The 27804-nt window shown below is 45.8% G+C and overlaps 1 protein-coding gene across 4 annotated transcripts in view; it reads right to left on the bottom strand.

The window, feature by feature from the left end:
- Positions 1 to 27804, bottom strand: part of LOC147882229 (FMN binding protein) — a 120121-nt gene that overhangs the window by 65151 nt on the left and 27166 nt on the right. For 3 of the 4 annotated variants that reach the window (XM_087401800.1, XM_087401799.1, XM_087401802.1), the window contains exon 4: positions 7991 to 8089. The exons of the other annotated variant lie outside the window; for it this stretch is intronic. In XM_087401800.1, coding sequence (XP_087257926.1) covers positions 7991 to 8089 — 99 coding nt within the window. The remainder of the gene's footprint in view (positions 1 to 7990; positions 8090 to 27804) is intronic. 4 annotated transcript variants of the gene reach the window in all.

Here is a 27804-nt window from a genome sequence, read left to right as displayed (position 1 = left end):
TAATAAAAACTATATAACTGAGATATTGTTATTGAAGTCTTCTAAAGCTTGAGATATTTTGCCGGTCCATATTCTTGAATGAATAGAAGAAACTGAGTCCATGATAGAAACAATATAACTGTGATATTGTTACTGAAATTTTCCAAAGATTGAAATATTATAACTCGGAGCAAATAGATGTGTGAAAATTGATTTCACACCCTCTTAAACGAAGTCTTGGCCTCGAAATAAACTTTGCAAACCATGCTTGAACTAATAATATTCTATGTTCCTGAAACAATCAAGGAGATACCACACTTCTCTTTTGTAGCACATCCATGCTACCTCTCGCAATTCATATAGACATCTGATCTCGCCAATCACAGGAAATAATATGTATCTTTGGCATAAGAACTTGAATATATTTGCTATGTCCAATGCTTGGGTTTTGTCCCATCAAGGAATTCTTCCAAAATCCATGGAAGTATAGCTTTGATAAATAATCAAACCAAGTGTGTATTACTCTTGTTTCCATGAAATAAACAAGGAAATCAACACACAAATATTTAGCGCTTAGAGACAAATTGTTAAATCAAATATACTTAGCCTTTAGTGGAAATTGCTTTTTGATAATGAGTTTCCACATGTATCCGATCCTTTGATCATGCTTGTAATCATTGTGATCCTTGGGTTTCTAACTCCTATCAAATTCTTCAGCAAGGTCATCATCTAGCCCTACAGGACCTCTCTGGCTGGGCTGCCTGGTGGCTGAGCTTCCATGTCTGAAGTCATGATGTGCTTGGGAGATCAAGACCAAGCTATGCCGTAGCTAGATTGATCAAAAACACACTGGATCATTGAGAAGATAAACACTAGGACTGAATTGCACTTTAGATGACTTCAAGATCTTGAACATAAATCAACTATTTCTGCAGTAAATCAGCAAAATGATTTGCTGTTTTGGAACACCAAACTGAGCTGAATCATATCATCAAGGGGTAGGGCTGTTCTAAACTTGAAATACACTGTGAAATAACAGCAAACATGGCTGAGTTGCGCACGCCAAGTTTCGCCAAAATTTAGAGGCTGCTTGTAGATCAAAACACTCATTCTTTGTTCACAAATTTGAAACGATCTGACAAGGCTGAAGAGGCAGATCTAAATTGCGACCAAATTAGAAGCCCCTTGTTTGGATCTTGGCATTGAAAACTCTCTTTCGGGCTGCTGTCTTCTATGATTCACCGATGTCCCTCCTCAAATGGGTAGTTCTTTGGATCTTTGCTACCAAGGAAAGTAGCAAGGTTGAGCTCTGATACCACTGTAATCGGACTAGAAACCCTAAAACAAATTGGTAATCAGATTTGAAACCTTAAAAGAAATTGGTCATTAGCCTTGAAACCCTAAAAATGAATCATTTATGGTAGAAACGCAGCCTGGATCCTCAATTCTCAGCAGCAAATAATCACCAAGATAGATTTTGAATTTCATAGATAATAGGGGAAAACAGCATTTGATAGCTTCATCTGACCGGGAGCAACAACATATTTCTTCTAGGAAACAAATCAAACTGAGAGAGGGGGAGAAAGAACAAAGAACTCACATTAGAGCCCAGAAATAAAGGATGGACCCCCCCCAAAGGTCTTTATTGCAAGAGAATAAGCTTTGTACAACTGGCTCATAAAAGAGCATGACGTTGAGTACAACTCTTGAATGAATCTAGGACCACTAAGGCTCTTCCTTTATAAACTTGGCCTAGCAAAAAGCTAGACCTGCTTTTCTAAAGCTACATTACAAAAGCTGAGGTTTATTGCTTTTAGCCCACCTCGAGGCAGCTTTTTTTATCTTTTTAGAACCCTGTGGGGCCCTCCTTAATGGCACCATCTTCTTGGTTCTTTTCAGCACTTGCTCCATCATTTGTGAGCCTTTTTGTACTCTTCCAAGTCCTCCACAATCACCAACACTTTAACCCATTAAAGGTTAGCCAAATGCATGCATTCCTAGTTCTTGGACTAATCTTAGTCCCTTTTGGATGTCCCCATAGTTCTCTTTTACCAATGCAAAGCAAAAGTAAAAACAATAAAACTTATTCTAGTTAAACAAAATCAACTTTCTTTGACCGTAGTCAATCCTAATAAAGACTCCTCTTTATTTCTTGGGGCAAATACCAATTGGTGACATCCGCTCGATCATATGCTTTCTCACGTCAAGCAAGAGAATGGCCAAAGGCCAAGGAGTTTCTTTGGCCCATTCAATTGCTTACCTAAATGAGAAAATTTTATCAAAGATGCTCCTACCCTGCACCAATCGATAGCCTGCAGCCTAAGAAGAAAAACCTCATATGGAATAAAAGTTACACTGATAAAAGGGGTGTCTCTATCAGAATTTGTGACTCAAAATGTGACTATAAAGACTAGATAAAACACGGACCGCAACCATAAGGTAAGTATTGCTTTTACATTGGAGTAGTGTTAGGAAATGGAGTCAATTTGAGTGACTTTTAGTGTGTTCTAGAGTAGTACTAAACTACTTTATATCCTAGAGTGCCATGTGTCACTGTGGGACTTATCCCATATACATTTGACACTCAGAGTGTGTGTGCCTATCCTATAAAGGCATTGTACTTTCATTGTCATTTTCATCAAGCCTCATGTCTTTCTTGATCATGTAAGTACTTTGCTTAGTTGTATATTTCTTTCTCGCATTATTTCATTTCCATTATGCTTTCCTAGTCTTGCTTTTCCTTTCCATTCCATTCCATGTCTTGCATCTTCATATGGTATCAGAGCTAGACTATCTTCCAAGAGGTTGAGGTAAGAGATTGAGGACATTGAAGCCTCTCTCCCTCATTCCCCTTGGAGCAATGGCTTCTCCAATTCCATCTAGAGCTCTCTTCTCCACGCCATGATTACCACCTCTCTTCTCCTTCCTTCAGCTACATCTTTTTGTGACCTGCGGACGATGTGACGCTTCTATCCGGATCTAGAAGCAGAATCACAGCTTTGTGTCTTCAGCAAAGTTGTAGAGGACCTTGAGTACTACAAATTTCATTTTTACATCATTGCAATCTGAGTTTTCTGTGAAAAGTTACAGCCCTTGCAAGAAGTTACGAAATTTATTTCTACGCGCGAATTTTGTTCTGGAGCTCAATGATTTGACAGCCCAAGCATGATGCAGCTAACTCAACGTGGAGCTGTCCATCCTCTTCATCGTTGACCTCTACTCCAGCCTGCCATTTGCTCCTTCTGCCTGACAATCTCTTGGAGCTGCTGCCCGCAAGTTGGTGCCCGTATTCTGCCCACCATTTCTTCCTCTCCTACATCTCCATTGTGCCCGCCATTTTTTTTTCCTTTTGCCCGCCATTTCTCCCATTTCTTCCTCAGTCCTCCATTTCTCGCTCAGCTCACTTGTGCCCTTCATTCTATCCATCACTCTTCTCTCTCCTAGCTGTCAGCTTCATGGGTTCGCTTTCCACCAACTCTCTCCTTGTGGACAAATTCAAGGGGGACGGATTTCCCACATGGCAAACAAAAGTGCAACTCCTTCTCCTGAAGGAGAATGTTTGGGATGCCATCGAAGATGATGAAGCACTTGAGGCATCAACGGAGCTTCAAACACAAAAGATTTGGAATCAACACAATTCGAGGGCTATCGCAATCATCGGGCTTTACCTAGATGATTCATTGATTCATCACATCGACTTCAAGTCCAAGGCAAAGGAGATTTGGGCATGCCTCGAGAATATATTTCGTAACAAGATCACCAACTCCAAGGTATTTCTGAAAATGCAATTTTATAAGCTGAAAATGGAAGAGTCTGATACTTTGAGTGCGCATATAGCAAAAATTCAATCTTTAGTTCAACAACTCTCCAATTTAAATTATTGCCTGGATGACGAGGACAAAATGGCTGTCCTGATGATAAGTATGGAAGGGATTTCTCACTTTGAGAATGCCCTTGAAGTACTTCGCATTGCATCGACTACATTCGAAGATATGGTGTCTCTTTTGCTTGAAAAGGATCGCCGCAACAAAGAATCTCCATCCTATTCAGCGGATACCACACAGGCACTTGCCTCCACGAGCAAATGGAGACCTAGGCCATCGACTCCATCAGCACGAGGAAAGACATTCAAGCCATTTAAGTGCACTTACTGCAACAAGCTCGGTCATACGGAGGACAGGTGTTACCAGAAGCTTGCTCAACAACAATCGAAGGATCATGCCAGTTGGGTAGCATCCGCCACTAGTGATGATGCAGACGAAGATAACCCGCCAACACAAGATCATGCTCTTACAGTCTGTCTCCCGCATCTAGAGGATGATGGAGATCATGATTTTGCTTTCTAAAGCATAATATATTTGGGCATTCTGCCCTGGGGGTGTTTCCCAAAAATGAATGCAATAAATCATGTGTGTTGAGTCAATAAAGGTCCTCTGCCTTGGATAGTAGTCCTCCTAAAATGATGTATTTCTTTTATATTTTTTGTGTGTGGCTCCATGTTCCTCATTAGTCTTTGGAGCCAGGTGGGGATGAACTGTGGGAGCCATGTGTTTTTGGCTTTGATAGATCTATTTGTTGGTGCATTGGTCTCCTAGACTTCTGAGTTGATCATGCATCCATGCATGATGAGCCTCTGAGCCATGCTAGTGTTGATGACCATCATTGTCATGTTCTGTTCTTGGTTCCATTCCAGTAGTCCCTCACCTTTCCTCCATGGGGGGGTATTAGGAAATGGAGTCAATTTGAGTGACTTTTAGTATGTTCTAGAGTAGTACTATACTACTTTATATCCTAGAGTGCCATGTGTCACTATGGGACTTATCCCATATACATTTGACACTTAGAGTGTGTGTGCTTATCCTATAAAGGCATTGTACTTTTATTGTCATTTTTATCAAGCCTCATGCCTTTCTTGATCATGTAAGTACTTTGCTTAGTTGTATATTTCTTTCTCGCATTATTTCATTTCCATTATGCTTTCCTAGTTTTTTCTTTCCATTCCATTCCATGTCTTGTATCTTCAAGTAGCATGGAGTTTAGAAAGAGTGCAAGTAGGGATGGACATGCAGATAATTGGTAAATGACAAGGAACACAGCCTTGTTGGGAGATGAGATCTCAGCGTGTTTTGCAATGCAAGTCAACATGGCCTTTTGCTGATAGTGGTGTCTTTGCTAGATGCATGAAATCTGCAGAACTGGAGCAGGGGCTGAGAGGGACTAAGCACTTGCCAGTCTCATTCAAACTAATCATGAGAGGCAAAAACAACACGATGATAATAGGCAAACTGGACCGAATGGTTGGGGGCGGGGGGAGGAGGGCACTGCTATATAACAGTCTTGAATAAGCAACACGATGATGATAGAGATTATAATAGACCTGTACTTCATTATTATGCTTTTTGGATCGTGAATAGAAAAAGATGGCTATCACAATAGAAATTTTGATGTTTTAAGAATAATTAGACTTTGCTCTATATAGCTACTTGTGTCATCCTGCTTCAACATGTATCCACTTGCTTGGTACTATTTCTTTTTGTTTTTCATTAGTATGCTTATTAAGAAATGAAATCTTTTCCTACTGTTCAGTTACAGACAATGGGGACTAGGTCTAGCATTTGAGGGTGGACCCCCTTGCTTGGGGTTATGGGCATTAGTGACCCACAAGAGTGATGGACTCTCTTTGAGAAGGACATCTGGAAACCACACCCCACCTGAGTACCCAAACATGGGACCAATCAAATGTACAGATTGCATATTGACCTAGGAACCATTCAAGAGAATGTTCCCTGAGCTTTGGGTGTGGGCCTGACAGCATGCCAAGAGTAATGGAGATACAAGATAGGACGACAAACAAATGAGCTCAGTATGGCTCAATTATGACCTTAGAGTACGTCAATAGATAGTCCAAGCAATTAGGAACCCGTGGGTGCGATCAGAATTGGATTCTGACAACTTTGAAAATTTAGGGTTTTTGGGACTGACACGTGGCAAACTGCCACATGGAATCTGAGCTGGCAGGTCAGTCCACCTGTCCCACACATGTGGCAGCATGCATGGCAAGTGGCAGGGCATGCAGGCTAAGTGTATGGCCCCAAATCTGGTAGATTTGGGGCAGGTTGTGGGCTGTCCTCTTTGGGACTGCAGCCCACCAAAAATCTGGGACAAGTGTCCACCTTCCACTCTAGGCCTTGGGGGGGGGGGGGGGGGGGGCTGAGCCTATAAAAGAAGGCCTCTCCCCTTCATTCCCTACATGAAAAATTCGTCACTTTCCTCTCCCTCCTTTTGGTTGATGCAGCAGAACCTCTCCAGCTCCTTGGGTGCAGCCAGCTTCTCCCCAGGCCATTCTCTCACCTCAGCAGCACTTTCTCTCTCTACAACAGCACATTCTCTCTCTACAGTTTCAGCCCCTCCTCTCCAAAAATCTGCCCCCTCTCAGCTCTTCTGTAACAGCAGCAGCATCCTCTCTCCTTCTCCTAGCCTGGAGCAGCCACAGCCCCTTTCTCTCTCCTGCTGCAGTCTTTCTCTCTCTACTGTTCCAGCCCATCTGCCTTTCTGTGCACCTCTGGAACAACAGCAGCTCCTCTCTTACATCCCCTCCCTTGGGATCGGCATTGGCACTCTCTCTCTACAGCTACCACTCCATAAAGGCTTTCTCTCTCTAGTCTACAGGCTGTTTTCCTAAGCTGTTTCATTCCAGCCATATTTCCAGACTCTCCTCACCCAAGGTAGCTTCAGAGGCATCAAGGACTTCATCTACAAAAGGGTCAAGTCACGAAGGGAGTCTGTATTGTCAAGTTTATCTCATTTATAGCACTATGTAATGTTGTTTCTACTATCTTTCTAGAAACTAGTGCTTGCCTCTAATGTTGGATGTAAGTGGTGATTGTTGCAGGCTTCTTTCTTGTGGATTGGGCAAGCCAAGAGTTGAAACCTGAGCTTGGAGTCCTCCTTTTTGTTGTCTACCTTGCACATATGCTCGAGTCTTGTATCTAGGTCCTAGGTTTTCACTGAGTTCATCAATTTGGAAGGTGCATTGCACCTTGGTTTTGTATCTCCATTTTCAAGAATAAAGTGAGCCTGGATAAAGGGGGGGGGCCGTCTTGGCCCCTCAATCATATTGCAATTTCCAATGATGTCACTTTGTGTTTAAGCTGTATAAGTCTTAATTCCAGCTTAATTGCAAACTCTTAAGTTCAAGTATATGTGTTTGGCAACTCGCAATCATTTCATTCAAACGCCTCTGCAAAATCCGTTGTCTGAATTGATAGAAAGCACAGAGTAGTTTACAACTTGTCACAATAAGGATACTTTCTCAACCTTTTCATTTTCTATTTTTTATTTAAAGAGCAGAAATATTGCACCAATATCATGCTTTTGCAATCATTGAAAGATCCAAGATCATAAATTGGTTCTTGGTACTAAAAGATTGGACCATAAATGCACCGATGATAGAATACAAAAGACAGTTTTCAAGATGTTGGAACTCATTGAAGAGTTCAAGGCAATAATAAAGAATATCTAGTGCAAAGAAGATGGAAATTACTAAAAAGTAATTTACGATGTCACGATTTCAAAGCTGTATACACCCACAAAATGTAACAACTCTTGGTGGGTTCACGATGCAAATGTGTGAATCCCACCATAGAATAACTATTGCAAGAGGAATACAAAATTTAGGGAAAGCCTCATGCAAACCTGTACATTCCTATGCACAAAAGAAAGGAAGATTCTAGCCTGAACATGCTCACACTGTGAACCTCTACCAAAAAAAAAGTATGGTAAGTGAAACCCTTTCAAGTACATGCATGTATTCACCAATCATTATCATGTGCTTGCATGGAACTTTTATTTCTAGACATATTTATAAACAAAAGTGCATGCATACTTTCAGCACATTGCAGGCTCATAGCCTTGGGGGGGGGGGGGGGGTGGATGAACACGTCGGAATCCATTATATACACATTGCACCAAGATTCTCAATTTCCTTGTCAAACTGGGAAAAGCATCCAACCTTTGTATGCGGTGACAAGCTACTCACTGCAATAATCACACTCCCATCTTCATCCGATGCAATGTCAACATATGACCCATATGGGAAACCCTCGTATTTCTGTAACATAACACAATAGATTTAGCAAATAGAAAAGGAAATAAAACATGCCAATAACATCTCCTTCGACCCACACTTTAAAAAGGGCGTCCCTGCCCATCCCCCCGCCCCACTCCCCGCTGCCTCTGCCCTCCCACCCCTCCTCCCTCCCCCGCTGCCCCTGTCCCCCTGCCCTTCCCTTGTCCCTCCCCCTCCCTTCTTCCCTCGCTGCCCTTCTCACCCTCCTGCCACTGCCTCTGCCCCCCTTGCTCGTTTCTCACTCCCACCCCCCTTCCTTCCCTCCTCTCTCTCCCCCCTCTACCCCTCCCTTCCCGCCTATCTCCCTTATTAGCCCCTCCCTTCCCACCTCTCTCCCTTCTCAAAGAATCCCTTTATCCTCTTTCAGATGATCCGCAGCAAGCCACCCGTCTTGCATCAGATCATACTAGCAAAGTTTGGGGCTACCCCTTTGCAGCTTGATGAAGTCTTCCATGTGGTGACTTATCCATAGAGTCGTCGACTTCGGTACCACAACTACTGACAACACACACTGCCATGGCTAGCCCTGACTTCATCTATGGCATGCTCACACACAACTGGTTTGTAGGCTTGGGACGATAGATGGTTTGTAGGCTTGGGACTACAAAGCTCTTTCTTTGCCTTGCATCCCCCTTCAGGTGCTCCTTGCGTATCTTAGTTGTTGTAGTTCGAGCCCCATGGCTTGCATTTAATCTTTAAGGATGATTTTTCTAATTGTCATGCGGCTCCCCTTCTACCATTCATCCCTCTTACTTTTCTCCTTCGGCCATTCTTCTTGCATATGTCCTCCTTGATTCTTTCTCTCATCCAATGCGTTGTCTACATGTGCTTTCTCATTAAGCAATGCCACATTAGTGACTTCCAAGCTATCAACCTTCTCAACCAACACAAGACATCAGTTTGGATGGTCCCCCTACTATGTAATTGGTCATAGCAGCTTCCAAAGCTTGATTTCCCCATGTGTCTTCTACACATCCTCATGTAGGCATTGTGCAAGCAATTATGCTCTATTTTCCACATTTTGACCCTTGTGAATGTCTAGTTAAATGCAGACAGCCCCTTGAGGTGTTGGCCTTGGATTTTGGTGGTTTCTTGGCGGGTTCTTGAAGCCCAAGACTGGTTCTTGAGCCTGTGACAGCCCAAGAGCCCTAGTGTCTATTCACAACTCTCTTCATTCAATGCATTTGGCCTCCGTCTCGGACAAGTCGATGACTTTGAATGCAATGGCGCAATCTACAAGTCCCTAGAGCTCGAATGCAAGGCCTAGAGCTTCCTGGAGTCGGTTCTTGGAGCTAGACCTCGAACTGGATCTAGTTCTTGGCCCCAACCAGCCCTTGGAGCTAGGTGGAGGTGTCATGGCAGGCAGCAGCCCCCCATACCAAGTAGGTGGAGGTGTTTAGACTACTTCCTGAAGGTCACAGGTCACAGCAGGTCGCGGTAGGGGGCGCAGATCCCATGAGCGCACATCAAGGCAATCTCAAAAGTGAAACCTTATCAGGAGTGGATGAATTCATGCGCAAAAGTGATGCATGATCTAGAGTCAATAAATTCATGCACATTGAGAAATGAAAAGGTTCAAGTAGTGATATTTCATCAGGCGTGAATAGTTTCATGTCTATTTACAATCTCGATGAAAGAACTTATTGAGTTGCGACAACAATCCAGGGTATGCCAATGAGTGATGTTGTCTTTGCAATAGATGAGTTTTAACTTGGGGGAGCGAATTACTCCTATTCACTTGTTTGCTAAGGATATGTCACATGTTATTGAGTAGGTAATTAAGAAGGGAAGGCAGCCTTATTTGACCCCAATGATGCTCATGATCTCATCTGACCATCCACTCATCCAAACTCTGCCGAAAACCCTCTCATATAATGCCATAACAGCCAAGACAATCTCCTGGCCATAACCCAGCTCCTGTAACTGCCTGATGAGGCGTGCATGTGCACTGTCACAAAAGGCTTTGCGAAAATCCACAAAGAAGCAATAGACCCTCTACTTCCGTGCCCTAGCCTCCTCTATGACACTCGAGAATGTAAGTATGTAGTCCACGGTCCCATGATCATGTTGGACCCATGCCTGCCCTAAGTCCCTGCATCTCTGCATAGCGGCTGACCTCCATGTCTAGTACTGAAGCATATATCTTGGACATGACATGCCCGATCATAACGGTCCTGCAGTTTTCTCGACTCATGGAATCCCCTGCCTTGTGAATAGGTGTGATGGTGTCGAGTGTCCCCAAGTGCGTGGGAAACCGAGGCAAACTTCTTAGACTCCCTTTGGGATTATGCAGTGCCTCAGAGATGCTAGTATCAGTGGTTCAACATGCTAAAGTCTGATCCTTCCCCACGGCTCGATCTACATCACGCTCCCCAGCTCGGAAGATGCCCCAGAACCCATGGTTCAATGATGGGTGTCGAGAGATGAGATTCCACCTCATACGGGAGCAGGTCCCAGGGCACCTTACGAGGATCGAGGCACAACAGATATCACGTGGCATGACTTGCCAGAAGAGACAACCTTTCCTCTCACATCGGATGGATGCGATGATGAGATCTTTTCGAGGGGGAGATCTCACCTTTAAAATGGGGATCCAATCTGAGGGTAAGTCGCCCATTCCAATTGCCTATCCAAGGGTCTGGCCCACATACGTGACTTCCCTTTGCGATGTCTCGTTGCAAGAACCGCCAAATTTGCCCTCCTTACCCAGCCCTACCATGTCCTCTTTGCTCACTGCACAGAATGTGCCGGCTACACTACGCTCGCTCCACAACCGGAAAGCCATGGATCATGAGGGGTTGAGGATGGAAAACTTTGCACATGGACATGAGATCTTGGCTCTGATCCTAGCACGGATGTTTAATCATGTGGTATGTCATGGCTTCCCTCCTGCTTGGAGCACCACTACTATTGTACCGATACACAAAGCAGGGGACTAGCGCACACTCATGATAGGCCATACAATGGCCAAGATCAGCCCATATACTGAGGCACATGGGCAGCAGGCACTGGGACAGGTGGGTTTTCGACGGCAACATTCCACCCTTGACCATATCTTCACCTTACGGGCAATCACTGAGGATGCAAGATCTGGATCCTAGAAAGCCTATGCTTGCTTCGTAGACTTTCGAAAGACTGTTGGCACAATCCCACGATCCCGCTTGATGCGGAGGCTTCAAGAGATATAGATACCAAGAGTCATGATCTGGGGGTGATGAGCTTATATGAGTTAATCGAAGGGAGGGTGCCACCTGGAGGTCTATCAGATTGGATTGAGTGAATGCCCCCTCCAACACTCTTTGGGCTCTACATTGATGAGATCACGATGTTCATCGACCGCCTAGGAGGCGAGAGATCCTTGCTTGTAGACTTGATGATATAGATCTTGCTATACAAGAATGACACAATTCTCATCTCCTCTATTGTAGCAAGCCTACAACATCTTGAGGCTCTAGAAATGTTTTGCAGTGAGAGAGACTTGACAGTCAACCTTGGCAAGACCAAGGTAATGATCTTCAACACCTCACGAGCAGTGCTTCAGTGGCACAGTTTCACATAGCAAGAGGAGCCAGTCGTGATACTACAATCATATACCTATCTTGGGGCTGTTTTTGCATGGCCAGTCTTCCCGATAACACACGCAGCTCAGGCACAACTCCCATGAGGACAGGGAGCTCTAGCTCCACTAGAGAGACAGTGCTTCTAGGCACACTACCAGGACCCCCTGACAAAGGGCCATTGGCTCTTTGATACACTAGTGAGACCGACAACCAGGTATGCAGCACTCTTCTGGGAATGTGATCTACCGACAGCCGCATGGCAGAGATTCAAAGGCTACAGGTCATCATTACGTCTAGCATGATCAAGAGTAAGCCATTGGTTCCTCAGCAGATCATATAGACTAAGTTCACTATGACACCATTGCAGATTGATGCCATCTTTCAGACATGGCATATCTACATAGGGCACGGGCCTTACCTAGCTAGAGACTATCGAGGTTGGCATAGAGTCATCTAGACGATTAGCTAAGTTTGGGGTCAGCACAGCCTGGTATGCACGCATCTCCAAATGGTTTCGTACTCAGGGCATTCAGATGGATCATCTCCCTCTCTTTCAGTATAGTCTAGATTCCCCATCCCTCCAGATCCCACGAGATGAGATCAACCATCTCATACGGTTGGACCTACTCCAGCTATACACATCCGGGGGGACGAGGAGTTTCCTACCAAGATCTAGTTCTTCCGTGACCACTTCCTAAGAGTATCAGAGGATGGACTCATCACTAGGCCCCAGTATCTAGAGGACAAACGGGTTACCCATGTGTTGAGGGTTGCCGTAGGACAGATGTGGGTCTCGTCTTACCAATGAGGATTGAGACAGGGACAGTCGCAGACATAACTAGAGAGCAGCAGGTTTGTAGGCTATGCACACTAGCAGCAGTGGAGACAAAGGATCACTTCCTATACATTTGCCCTGCTTACTATGAGATCTGAGGACAATACCATTGCTTCTTCCTATTGGGAGTACAGGCCTATGGCACCTTGGTGTGGTCCAAACCTCCCACGTGGTGCCTTAGTAATGGAAATAAAGGGGGGTTGAAAGGCCCTTGGCACGCATACAGGACACGTGGACACTAGGGAGAAATCCCATATGCAAATGTGTAATGTGTAGATCCTTGGATATAAAAGGTTGTTGAAGCCCCTCCTCATATCCCTCCCGGGACTTTTTGGGGAATGAGGAGGAAGAGGAGGAGTGGGACCCCTCGTACTCATCGCATCCAGTGCATGGCTGCCATGTGGCAGCATCTGCAAGATTTCTATCAGAAACACCCCTCCATGGTATGGGCTGAAGTATCGTGGATAATAGCTCTCCAACCGGTTGCAGATCATCCAATTGATCTAGAACATCCAATTGGAATACCATAGAGTCGCATAATGGCTCTTCATTGCATGCTGTAGCAACCAAATTAGCATGTTCTTTCCTGACAACTGCTCTAGTACAAGCTAGCAGAGGAGCATCTTGTTTGTTGTCTTTGAGATTGTCACCAGCAGCAGGTGACATTCAGTTGTCTTATGTTCCCACTGAAACAACTTGGGAGGTCGCAGGATCGAAACCTGGCTCTAAAACCACTGTAACCTAGGGCAAGCAATGGAAGCAATGGAGAGAAAATCCATACTGCTGAAATAATTGCTGCAATGATTGATTAAGTACGAGATACATGCAATATGATAAAACCCTAGGATAGTGTGTCCTAGTAGTACCTGGTGTACTAACGGATATGTAATAAATGTACCATATGTCCTAACTACCTATAACTAGGCCTACAAGGCACATACCAAGGATCAGAAGGCACCAATGGGTAGCCCATGGGATGGCCTACACTTTCAGGAGGAACACAGATTCGTACCACTCTCGTTTGATCCATTTCCACGACTAGGTGTGTTGGCCTCTTTATGATAGAGATGCGGCGACACAGAGAAACCCTGCTACACCAAATCAAATAGCAAGAGGTGATAGTACCATAGGACATCGACCAAGCGCAGAGACACATCACCGACCTCTATGACTTTGAGTCAGCCGGGCAACATGGATCAGTAGGAAGAGACGATGCAGAGCAATCGAGCGTGCGCCACAGAGGATGACCAAAAGGTGCATGATAGAGGCCCAACCCATCGATGCTCTACTCAGAGGGGGCTGACCGACCCAAGGTGTCACTCTTGATATGGCTCATCGTATACAGAGATCCCGGAGACCACGTCCCCCGCCATGGCAAGAGACAGCTCGATAACTAAAGATATGTGACATCTTTGCGTTTCATCGGAGGGCTACCACAACTCCTGGATATGTCGCGCTACCTTCTGAGAGTATTTTTTAGATTTTGAGATTATTAGCTTAGCTTAGCACTCAACAAGGGCCTTAGCGAGCCCTTTGTTCCAGTCCATGGTGGCTTGCACAAGCTATTATGCTGATTGTACTTTGTCTCATAGGCCCGCGAGGCCTCCTAAAGATGTTGATACAACACTCTCTCTCTCTCTCTCTCTCTCTTCTTGCACAGATGTTTAACCTTGCAGTTTGTCACGGCGGCTTCACACCAGCATGGAGCACCACTACTATCGTACCGATGCACAAAGCAGGAGACCTCATGGACACTGGGACCTATTGCACCCTCATGATTGGCCACACATTGGCCAAGATTTATGGATCAGTACTAGAGAGGGAGATCAGCAATCATACAGAGGCAAGGGGGAAGTGAGCACTTCAAGAGGCAGCACTCTACTCTAGACCACATTTTCACTCTGAGGGCTGTCATTGAGGAGGCGAGGTCCAGACATCAAAAAGTCTACACATGCTTAGTAGACTTTCGAAAGGCTTTCAACAGCGTGCCACGATCCCGTATGATCATGAGACTACAAGAGATGCAGATTCCAAAGACGCTAATTTGGGGTGTGATGAGCTTATATGAGTCAATCAGAGGTAGGGTCCGTGCTCCATGCGGTCTATCGGATTGGGTTGAGAGCACAATTGGGGTGAAGGGGGCTGCCCTCTCTCACGGACTCTCTTTGGACTGTACATCGATGAGATCACATCTTTCATAGATTGCCTAGGGGGCGAGGGTTCATCACTGGTTGATCTCCTCATACAGATATTGTTATACGCTGATGATATAGTCCTTATATCCTCTTCAGCGCACGGGCTACAGAGAGATCTGGAAGCCTTAGAGGTGTTCTGCAGAGAGAGAGACCTGACGGTCAATCTTGGGAAAACTAAGGTTATGATCTTCAACACCGCACGAACAGTGATTCGCGGACTTAGTTTCACTTATCGAGGCGAGCCAGTGGAGATAGTGTAGTCGTACACACATTTGGGAGCAATCTTCACACGACCCATCTTCACGATAACCCATGCAACCCAGGCATGGCTCACACGAGGACGTAGTGCTTTGGCTAGACTAGAGCGACAGTGCTTCTAGGCGCACTTTCAAGATCCACCGACGAAGGGCTAGCTTTTTGACACACTGTGCGACCGACTGCCATGTATGCAGCACCCTTCTGGAGATGCGATCTCCCGAGGACACACTGGAGGAGCTTTGAGCAGCTACAGGTGACGATGGGGTCCAAGATGGTGCGATGTAAGCCCTCAATCCCACATGAGATAGTACAGGCAAAGTTCGCCATGACACCTCTCCAAGTTGATGCCATCTTTCAAACAGTGACTTTCATCCACAGAGTTTGGGACTTACTGACAAAATATGAAGAGGGGAGAGGAGAAGAGTGGAGATGAGGAGAGAGGGCACAGCTAGAGAGCACACCACAAATGACTAACTGTACACTAGAATTAGTTGAAAAAATAGAATATATACAAACCCTTTTAGGGTTAGGGTTAGGGGATCTAACCCTTTCCTTTATAGCACTCTATAAGGTTAGTGCTATGCACATATGATCACGTGATGGTGCTATGCACACATGATCACATGATGTTGAGCATGAACTCTCAACACCGTCCCTCAAGATCAACATCATGAAGTAGGCCTTCCCTCAAGATGATGATTCTGGGGAATCGAAGAAGGACTGAGCATTACATTCCATCACACCCCTTTAATGGGAATGTCCTTCCTCTGCATCAAACCAAGAGCTAGTCGGTGTTTCTCGAATAGCTCTTTACCGAGTGGTTTGGTAAAGATGTCTGCAACATTTTCTTTGCTATCACAATGCTGCAGTGTGATGTCACCAAGTAACACTCTTTCTCTGATGAAGTGCTCTCTGACATCAATGTGCTTTGTCCTGGAGTGATATACTGGATTTTTGGCCAATGCTTGAGCCGATTGATTATCACAGTATATTGTTGTTGGCTTTGACTCATCAAAGTAATCTGTTTCTGACAATAGTCTTCTGAGCCATATAGCCTCACATGCACCTGTAGTGAGTGCCCTATATTCTGCTTCAGTCGAAGACAAAGAAACAGTTGGCTGTTTGTTTGACAACCATGATATAGCACCTTGACCAAGGAAAAATGCATATCCCTGTGTCGATCTCCTGGTCTCATGATCTCCAGCATAGTCACTGTCACAGTATCCATGCAACCGTGGATGACTTCCTCTGTATTCTATCCCAAATTGTCTTGTACCTCTGATGTATCTCAAGACTCTTTTGGCTGCATTCCAGTGAGACTGTTTTGGATTTGCCATAAACTGTGCTAGTGAGCTTACTGCATAACAAATATATGGCCGTGTGATTGTCAGATATATAAGAGATCCAATGAGTTGCCTGTAGTATCTGTCATTAACTGTAGGCTTTTCTGAATCTTTAGTAAGTTTCAAACTCTGTTCCATGGGAGTGGCTGCAATCTTGCAATCTGCCATATGAAACTTCTTCAGGAGACTGTCAACATACTTGAGCTGACTCATGAATGTGCTATCTGAATCTCTCCAGAACTCATCTTTGGCCATATTGTTGTGCAAATCCTTTTGCAACTAATCTGGCTTTGTATCTCTGAATACTGCCATCTGGATTGTACTTCACTTTGTATACCCATTTGTTGGCTATGGCCTTCTTTCCTGGTGGAAGGTCGCATAATTCCCAAGTGTTAATTTTTATACAAAGCATCCATTTCTTCATTCATTGCAGTTTGCCATTCTGGCTTGTCTACTGCGTCTTCGAAGTACACTGGCTCTTCTGTAGCCATGATGGTAGTCATAAGAGCATAGTTGGTGGTTTCCACCTGAATTGCTTTGCCTTTCTGAGCATATGTCAATCTGGCTGGTGGTCTGCTTTCCCTAGTAGACCGTCTGAGCTGCAGTGGCGCTGATTGGGGTGTTGCTGGCAATTCTTGCTCTTCTTCATCAACCTGGTCTGTAGGTGACTGTGAAGTCGATACTTCTATCTCCTGTGTAGGTGAGGTTTTCCATTCTGATTCCTCATCGAAGATTACATCTCTGGAGATAATGACTTTGCGGTTGATGGGATCATACAATTTGTATGCTTTGCTTTCTTTACTGTAGCCAACCATGATGCATTTGCGTGACTTCGCATCCAATTTCCTGCGATGATCATCATGTATGTGGGCATATGCTATGCAACCAAATATGCGGAGATGCCCAATGCCTGGCTTGTGTCCAGTGAATGCTTCATAAGGAGTCATACCTTGTATCGGTTCGGTAGGAAGCCGATTAAGCAAGTAGTTAGCTGTAGCTATTGCTTCTGCCCAATACTGATTCGGAAGATGCTTTTCACTAAGCATTGCTCTAGCACTATCTACTAAAGTCCCATTCTTCCTTTCAGCTCTTGCATTTTGCTGAGGAGTATCTGCACATGTGAATTGTCTTCGAATACCGTGAGTTTTGCAAAAGTTCATGAATGCTGAAGACATGTATTCACCTCCTCTGTCTGATCTCATGACCTTGATCTTTCTGCCTGTTTGGTTTTCTACCATGGCTTTGAATTCGTGAAATCTGGTAAACACTTCAGATTTCTCTTTCAGAAAGTAGACCCAACAATATCTGCTGTAATCGTCGATGAAGGTCAAGTAATAAAGTGAACCATTGATGTTGCGGGTTTGGGCATAACCCCATACATCTGTATGAATCAAATCAAGAATACCTCGTGCACGAGAGGTACTTCTGACAAAGTTGGTTCGCTTTTGTTTGCCGAAGCAGCATGCTTCACAAACTTTTCCAAGAAATTGTAGCTTCGGAATCCCAATTGCCATATTTTGATTCCATCGACATACTCCCATTTGTCCTGAAGCACAAGAATGGTCTCCATTCGGTATTTCCATGTACCGTAATTGGAGTTGTCTAACTTAGCAGATGCCTCCAGATTGAGGTTGCTAGTCGACATGGTGCAAACAATGTACTCAAAAGTGTCCTGAAAAACTCTGTATGAATCAACTGCAAATACACTGAAGATGCCAAGTGAAATCTATGTACCGTCGGTGAAGATAGAACTGCAGTAAATAAGATCTGACCTGTGTTACAAGGCTTGTGGCAATGATGCCGGGAATAGCCAAGAGGCTTTACAAGGCTGAAAAAATGATGTGCACGATGCCGTGAGATAGCCAAATAGGCTTTACAATGGTGGCATGTGTGTGTGAAATCAAGTGCTATCTGCCCACTGAATCAATCTGCAATGCCTCTGAACTCTGAAGTCTGCTCACTGAACTGATGAACGTAAGATTTCAGGTAATGTAATGATGTGAAATCGGATGTGAGCGTATGGACTGACTCCGAGTAGGTACTAGTCGGGAATTTCGGGCACGGCTTAGATTGGCAACTTGGGGAATTCAAAGCGTCCCCTCTATGGCGATCTAGTCTACTCTGATCTAGATCTAAACCAACCGTCGATCGATGAAAGAGCAGCAAATAATTCCTTTTCCTTTGTTCTTTTTAAGTGCTAGGTCAGATGCGTCGATGTAGAGGCAAATGTGCGTGAAGGAAGTGGTTTTGTCGACGAGGCTCAAATGTGAGTGTAACTTGCGCCGAAATGTGCGCGTGATGTAACGAGCGCGTAGAGCACGAAAAATCGAGCGACTTTCCTTTTTGGAGCACCCTCAAATTCTTCCTGGATCAAGAGATATGACTTGATCTAGGTGGAGGGACAAAAGGAGTGCAAATGGTGCTCAATGATGATGTGTCACTGTGAGTCACATGCAGTGATGATGTGGCACTGTGCTTAGCAAGAGGTGTGCCAGTGAAGCTCTGTGCTGAGGTGGCAGGAGTGTGCACATGCAGTGTGTGCACAGTGTGCCTGGCAAGGGACTGTGCCTGCAGGGGTCAGTGCTGACTGGACTGCTGAGGTGGCACAAATGATGTCAGCAGGGTGACGTGGCACTGATGACGTGGCCTGATGACGTGGCAGTACTGACGTGGCAAATGACGTGGCAGTCTCACGGGACTGCTGACGTGTCAGATAAGGATTGCCACGTGTCAAGATAATGTGGTGACGTGGCACGTGGGTAGGATAAGGTTGCCACGTGTCCAACTGTGGGTCAGCCAGTTAACCCAAGGTCATCGCAACCAGACCCTGGTTCTATTCTATCTGCCATGTGTCTGACTGTTGGGCACCAGAATCTTTGAAAGATTTTGACAAAATCTTCGAGATTCCGTCTCCCTCCGGATTTCCGTCGATGCCGTTTGGAGGTGGCGTCCTGCGATGAGGTTCGTTGCGGATGTTGAGGTCGTGAAGCTGGAGCGCGTCGCTGGCGATGGAGCTCGTCGTGGAGCTACTGGAGTCGCCCAAGAAGGACTGAGCTACGTGAGCATTGCATGAGACTAAGCCGTTGCTCGTTGTAGTCGGCTATTTGTCCGTTAGGAGGAGCGCTTCGAAGATGGAGCAGTACCTAGAGCCTGTAGATGGTTGTCGATGGAGACGCCTTTGGGCTGAGCAACAGACTTAGACAGGCGTAGGAGCTTTAGTCGTAGGAGGCGTAGGAGCTTCGACTTCTTCTTCGTCGTCGTCATCAAGGAATTGGAGAAGACGAGAAGCTCATAGGTGTTGGCCATCGCTGTTCTACCCACCACCTTGACTGTTGAAGGATGAGCTTTGGCATCGGGTCGTTGAGAAGCGGCTATTGTTGTTGATGGCGCAACGTTGGAAGCTTTCGTGTAGGCCGTTAGGCAGAGCTGTCGATGGTCTTTGATGCACGGTCGCTTGGAAGACGGGAGCTGCTGGCTAATCGTGAGCCTTCAATGCCAGAGCTTTGATGCAGGGTCGCTTGAAGATGGAGGCGGCTCGTGCTGGCTTCTCAGAAATCTTTTTGTCTCTCCCTCGCAATCAAAATAGTCTTTCACAGCTTTTGGAAGCTCTCCCTCTCACAAACAAGGAATACTCTCTTTCTCAAGAAATGAAATCTTTCAAAGAAATGGACACTCAATGAACGGAAGTGGACGGAATTTATTCCACAATGAACAGAAATTTTCTCTCAACGGAAGTGAATGGAAGAATCTCACAATCACTCAAGAGAACTCTCAATCTCACAATCTCTCTCACACTCTCAAGAATCGCAATGTCTCAACGGAAGACAAGGGAGCTCTGATACCATGACAAAATATGAAGAGGGGAGAGGAGAAGAGTGGAGATGAGGAGAGAGGGCACAGCTAGAGAGCACACCACAAATGACTAACTGTACACTAGAATTAATTGAAAAAATAGAATATATACAAACCCTTTTAGGGTTAGGGTTAGGGGATCTAACCCTTTCCTTTATAGCACTCTATAAGGTTAGTGCTATGCACATATGATCACGTGATGGTGCTATGCACACATGATCACATGATGTTGAGCGTGAACTCTCAACACTTACCCCACTGGAGACTTCCAAGGTATGCCCTAGAGTCATCCAGAGGGCCAGCAGAGAGCGGGGTAGACACATGGTATGCACGCATGACTACATGGCTTGCTAGAGAGCGGGGCAGACACATGGTATGCACGTAGAGAGAGAGACCTGACGGTCAACCTTGGGAAAACTAAGGTTATGATCTTCAACACCGCACGAACAGTGATTCGCTAACTTAGTTTCACTTATCGTGGCGAGCTAGTGGAGACAGTGCAGTCGTACACATATTTGGGAACAGTCTTCACAGGACCCATCTTCACAATGACCCATGCAGCCCAGGCACGGCTCACACGAGGGCGTAGTGCCTTGGCTTGACTAGAGCAACAGTGCTTCTAGGCGCACTTTCAAGATCCACCGACGAAGGGCTAGCTTTTTGACACACTGTTGCGACCGACTGCCATGTATGCAGCACCCTTCTGGGGATGCGATCTCCCGAGGACACATTGGAGGAGCTTTGAGCAGCTACAAGTGACAATGAGGTCCAGGATGATACGATGTAAGCCCTCAATCCCACATGAGATAGTGCAGCCAAAGTTTGCCATGACACCTCTCCAAGTTGATGAAATCTTTCAAACAGTGACTTTCATCCACAGAGGCTGGGACTTACCCCACTGGAGACTTCCAAGGTATGCCCTAGAGTCATCCAGACGGCTAGTAGAGAGCGGCGCAGACACATGGTATGCACACATATCTACATGGCTTGCCAAGCACGGTATCTAGATGGAAACGCTTCCCCCCTTTCAATACAGCATGGATGTGCCTCCTGAGTCAATCCCACGAGATGAGATCAACCGTATCATATGGTTATACTTCCTTCAACTTCATACAATGGGGGGGGACCAGGAGCTCCCCACCAAGACGCGACCACTTCTTGAGAGTATTAGAGGAGGGATTCATCATCGGACCCCAGTATCTCGAGGACAGAGGAGTCTCCCATGCACGGAGGATTGCCATTGGTCAGATGCGGGTTTCGTCCCATCAGTTGAGGATCAAGGAAGGGAGAGCAACAGATATATCCAAAGAGCAGCAGCGGGTCTGCACGCTATGTACTCTGAGGGCGGTTGAGACAGAGGAGCATTATCTTTGTGTTTGCCCAGCCTACTACGAGATTTGGGGGCGTTACCACTGTCTCTACCTAGAGGGGAGTGGCTTCGGCCCTCTATCACGACTGATCTATTTCCATGACCAGGTCTATATCGGACTCTATCTGATGTGTCGATGTTAGAGAGGGATTATTAGCAGGTGATATTCAGTTGTCTTATGTTCCCACTCAAGACAACTTGGCAGATCTTTTTACAAAGGCTCTACCTTGACCTAAGTTTGAAGCTTTTTGGCAAGCTTTAAACTTAGTATCTTTTGTGACTTGATTTGTTGTACTCTGTACAATCATAGGTTGCTATATCCCTAAGCATGAACATGTGAAACCATGACATTAAATATTCACGTATCCTGAGCCATGTCCAGGATACTTCAGCCCATACCATGGAGGGGGGTTTGTAGGCCATTCTATTGGCTATCCATAGGTGCCACTCATTTCTGAGTATGTGCCTTGTAGGCCTATTTATAGTTAGTTAGGTCAGTTGGTACAGTTAGTACATGTATCACTTAGGACAGTTAGTCCAACCGGGGCATTTAGCCCTAGGGTTTTGTTATGTTGGCTCTCTCTTGAGCCTCCACTCTTAGTTTTGCAGCAATTCTAAACAAGATCTCGTTTTTTGTGTTCTCACCTCCATTTTTTAGCTTCCATTTCTTGCCCTAGCCTACATATCTCAGATTTGTGTCTGTTGAGTTGTCTGACGCTGTGGTAGGGGACCTGGCCGTCTCAATCTCTAGATCTGATAGTCTGGTCCCTCTTTGTATCAGGTGTGGTCTCCGTGCCTCTCACCCAGGAGCGTTGTGTCAACTCTTTGTGTTGATCCATGCTGCCCTCATATCAACTAGCTCCTCCTCCTCCACCCCAGTGTGTCCTGGTGCTAACTCAAATGCATAATAGTCTGCCTCAGTAGCCTGTGGCATGGTCCCCTCCTGTTGCTCTCCGATCCGTCGCTGGTAGTAGTGTCTCTCTGTGCTGTCACATCTCAATCAGATACCGTCCAATACAAACCTGGTCATGGAAGTGCATCAGCGGCAGTGAGAGTGGGACAAAGTTGTGTCCCTCCTTAAAGAGAGAGTGGTATCGTCCCCGGATCTCATAATAAGTTGGGCAGGTGCATAGAAAATGTTACTCTGTCTTGACCTCACGAACATGCATAGCTTGTAGAGCTACTACCCCTTAGGTATCCCTGCTCCGTGCCTCAATCCTCAGTTGGTGTGACGAGACCGGTATTTGCCCAATGGGATCCTCAGTGCACGTGAGACTACTCCTCTGTCCTCTAGGTACTGGGGTCTGATGATGAGTCCATCCTCCGATACTCTCCAAAAGTGGTCGTAGTAGAATTGGATCTTGGTGGGAAACTCCTGGTCCCCCCCCAAGTCCGAGGTATATGGAGTTGGAGGAGATCTAATCGTATGATACGATTAATCTCAGCTCATGGGATCGACTTAGGTGGTGCATCCATGCTGTACTGAAAGGAAGGAAGTCGGTCCATTTGGATACCGTGTCTGGCAAACCAATTGGATATGCGTGCATACCATACTGTATCAACCCCGCTCTCTTCTAGTCGCTTGGATAACTCTAGTGCCAGCATCGGTAGTCTCCAGTGGAGTAGGGCCCAAACTCTGTGGAGGAATGCCACTATCTAAAAGATGGCATCAATCTGGAGGTGTGTCATGGCAACTCCACCTGTACTATCTGATGAGGAACTGAGGGCTTACTCTGAATCATGCTAGACCCCATAGTCACCTGTAGCTGCTCAAAACTCCTCCACTCCTCCACCAGAAGGTTGCTCCCCCAAAATGGTGTTGTGTACATGGCAGTGGGCCTCACTAGGATGTTGAAAGTCAACTCTTCATCAGCAAGTCCTGGAATTGTGCCTGGAAGCATTGTCTCTCTAGACGGGACAAGGCCCCTCGTGCTCTAACTGTGCATGGGTCATTGTGAAAGCTGGCTCTTGAATACTACCCCCAAGTATGTGTAGGACTGCACTATCTCCACTAGATCACCTCGGTAAGTGAAACTATGCCGGTGTAGCACTGCACATGAGGTATTGAAGATCATAACCTAGGTTGACTGTTAGGTCTCTCTCTTGGTAGAACATCTCTAGGGCATCTAGGTGTCTCTGGCATCTAGGTGGCTTTGCAACCCCTCTGCTGAAGATGATATGAGGATTATGTCATCTGCATAGAGTATTACGTATATCATCAAGTCAGCCAATAGTGAACCCTCACCTCTGAGGCGGTTTATGAAAGATGTGATCTCATTAATGTAGAGTTCAAAGAGAGTCGGTGAGAGGGGACATCCCTGCTTCTGTGAGAAGTGCAGCGGGAATGAACAAAAATGGAAAGAGAGAGAAAACCTCACACACACCACACCGAGAGAGAGAAAGGAATAGGAGAGAACTGCAAGTGATCTTTGGCAAAAGCCCCTCTACAACTGGGGAAAACCTCTGCACAACAGGGTGCTCAGGAGCTGAAGACAACTGCTCAACAACCACCATAAAGAGATGGAAAACAAGGGCTGAAGGGGCGCCTCTAAATAGCCCCCAGCATTAGGAAAGAAGGGAACTCATTTTGGGGCTCTCTAAGAAATTCACTATTTACCTATTTTTGTTGCACTCAAAATATGGGAAATGACATAAAATATGGATACTTACTCTGTCTAGTACTCAGGCTTCACATTAAATGCATATAAAAGATCTTTGATTTTCTGTGCAGTATTTGATGATTCTGACATCGCCAACACGTCCGGGGCGGGCCAAAACCCCCAAATTGACCCTGGAGACACCGAAAACTGACCCCTGGAGGCCCGGAAAAAGGCAAAAATGCCCGAAATGGGAGATTTGCACAAAAACACGATTTGACTAGTTGGCACGGTAAATACTGCACAGAAAATCATCTTTTGAAGATCATGTATGTCAGACATAATAAAAGAAAAATATTTTGAATATGACTTATTTCATATTTTTACATGGTTTTTAGTATTTTTCCAACGTTACGTTGGCCCTCTTCTGATTGATCAAGAGCCTATTTTTATAAACCCTAAAAGGCCCCAAAAAAAGTTCCCTTTTTTCCTAATGCTCCTCCCTAGTCGGGTGCAACATGCTGGCTGGCCAGCCTGCACAGTGGCCGACCCACCCTCCAGCCTGTGGGACTAGCACACAACCCTATATGAGGGCACCCCTCTCTGCCTAGGGGGCCGACCAGGCTACCTTAATGAGGCCAGCCACACCCCTATATAAGAGGCTCACCTCCCCCTATGTGAAGGCTTACCAAGAGCCCTGTAGGGCCAACTCCCTAGGCCTGTGAGAGAGTCGACTAGCCTGCTCTCCTCCACACACAGCCATAGAGGTTGACCTCATGCTCGACCAAGCCAACAACAGCACCTAGGTGGCTGACCAACAAGTCGGCCCACCTCTGCCTACACATAGGCTCCTGGGGGTGTTGGACTGCTGCATATGTGCTGCCCTACAGATGGCCACACAGGCACCCCACATAGGCGCTTGCATGAGAGCACCTTTCTACCCTACTCTACCCTCATTGGGGGCAGGCACACCCACAACACAGGCCCTCAGTCATCCTAACCTAGCCTCACGCTGGGCGGGCACACCCACAAGCAAGGCCCTCTCTCTCTAAGGTGACGTAAGGAGCTACTAACCTCCAACAGCTTCACCGCGATCGTGCTCGCAACCCAATCCCATAGACCTCTTGAGGCGCGAACTCTCTCTTTGACGGACTCCTATAAGGTCACCACTCCCCAAAATTCAAATCATAATCTCTGGAATCTGCGCGCACACACACACACACACACACAGATTTATTAACGTCCATGAGAGGCCTCGCGGGCCTATGGGACAAAGTACATAGAAAAGTGAACTCATACAAGCCTCAGTGGGCTGAAGCAAAGGGCACGCTAGGGCCCTTGCTGAGTACTAATCTATGCTAACAAAATCATAATCATGAATAGAAATAGTCAACACTGCGACTGCATAGTGGACCAGATCAATCTATCTAGTATCAAGTACAAACTGAAAAACAAGTCAGTCTCGGTGTTGGGACTGAGAAACAGAATCAGAAGCCGAAGCCTGGTACAGTGATGGCTCTCTGGTGGGCTGCGAAAATATCTCGTATCTATGTCTGTCAAGCTATCTCGCGTTGCGGTGGGGGACGCGGTCTCCTTGCTCTCTGAAATCTCTGAGCCATGTCCAAAGTGACCCCTTGTCTCTGTCGGTCACCCCTGAGGAAAACTGTGATAGGTTGGCGGACCTTACTCTGTGGACTCTCTGTCGTGCATGTGGTCTCTGTGCCCTCTCGCGGTGGTACCATGTCGGCTGCTAATCCAAACTGCTCTCATGTCAGCTAGCTCCTCCTCCTTCGCTCCATTGTGTCCTGGGGCTGACTCAAATGTATAGAAGTCTGTGACGCGTTGTTCTTCCCAATCATCCTCTATGTCCTGTGGTGGTAAGGCCACCCCTTGCTGCTCTTTGATCTGTCGTAGTAGTGTCTCCCTATGTAACATAATGATAGTGAGCCTCAATATGCTTTTGTGCGAGCATGGAAAATGGGATTCCATGCAACAGCCAAAGCACTCTGACTATCAATGATGATAACGGTAGGAGTAGTCTGACATGCATAAAGATCTGCAAGTAACTTCCAGAGCCAAACACACTTCACTGTAGCTATAAAAGCTGCTCTGTACTCAGCTTCACAGCTAGAAGTAGCAACTGTACTTTGCTTCTTGCTGAAGCAAGAAATGCATGAAGTACCAAGCATGAAACAGTTGCCACTATGTCACACACAGGTGTCCGAACAACCAGCCCAATCACTATCAGTGAATCCATGCATAACAAGTAAAGAATCAGCCTCATAAAGAAGGCCCAAATGCTAAGTGTCTTTGAGATACCTGAAGACACGCTTCACAACATGCCAATGGTGCATAGAGGGGCTCTGCATATATATGCTCAATTGTGAGACAGCATAATGAAGATCGGGTCTGGTATGGCATAAGTAAATCAATCAAGCAACTGCCTGTTGATAGAGAGTAACATCACATGCACCGCTGCCATCCTCAGAACAGAAGTGAAAACCAAGCTCTAATGGTGTGGATACTGGCTTGCTCTCGCAAGCACATTATTTCCTGTAGGAAGTTATTCAGCTCACTTGAGCATACATCTAAGGGGGGCAGTGCAACATATGCCAATAATGCATGATATACAATGAAAGGCGTTGGGCAAGTTGCTCTTACTTCTATTTTTGATGGTCTTGTCACTCTAGAAAATGTGCTTTATGTTACAGGCATTCGCAAGAAACTTATCTCTATTTCAGCCATAGCTACATGTGGCTATCAGGTTCTTTTTTATGGTGTTCGGTGTGCAGTGTATGGTGCTACACATGCCTTTACCATGGTCTTGATTGGGACATTGACTAGAGGACTCTATACACTTAGCACTAGAGCAGTAGTAAATGTACGAAATTCTGTACAACAGCTAATGCGCAATGAATGAACTGTATGGCCACACGTGCAGGGCGTAATTGCCGCAGCAAAATGAAAAAGAGTCGAAAGAGCTCCTCCTATGCAGCAGGAGCTCCAAAATGCAAGTTTCCAACAATGAAAATGCCTAGAGAAGCCCTGAATGCTCACACATGTGGAAATGCCTAGGGAAATGAGCCGACCAGCAGAAGAACGGGCTGCCAAACAGCTCCCAATGGCTCCAAGAGGACTCCGGGTGGCTGGAAATGGCTAGAGGATGGAACCCTGACCTGATCTAATACCATTGTAGGCTAGGGCAAGCAAGGGAAGCTCGAAAATGGAGGTGAAAAGACAAAAAACGAGATGTTGTAAGTGAGAGTGGAGGCTTAAGAGAGAGCCAACATAACAAAACCCTAGGGCTAAATCCCCTAACTGGACTAAGTGTCCTAACTATCTTATGTGGTACATGTACTAACTGTACTAACTGACCTAACTGACCTAACTGACTGTAACTAGGCCTACAAGGCACATAGCAAGGAATGAGTGGCACCTAAAAATAGCCCATAGAATGGCCGACAAGATATTCTTGTTCGGTTTCCAAGTCTCATCTTTCAGCTTCAGTTTGTGTTTTGAGCTCTTTAGCCTAGTATAGTTCTCAGCAAAGGCCCTAGTGCACCTTTTGCTTCAGGCCCTTCGAGGCTTGTATGAGTTACTTTTTGCTTGATGTACTTTGTCTCATAGGCCCACGAGGCCACCTAAGGACGTTAATCTCTTTCTCTCTCTCTCTCTCTCTCTCTCTCTC

The sequence above is a fragment of the Dipteris shenzhenensis genome, chromosome 30 (genome assembly GCF_047967505.1).
Source record: "Dipteris shenzhenensis isolate YYH24624 ecotype China chromosome 30, Dip_SZ_1.0, whole genome shotgun sequence".
NCBI classification, from domain to species: Eukaryota; Viridiplantae; Streptophyta; class Polypodiopsida; order Gleicheniales; family Dipteridaceae; genus Dipteris; species Dipteris shenzhenensis.
Note: the sequence above shows the minus strand (reverse complement) of the source record. Positions and strands in the feature narration are given on the sequence as shown.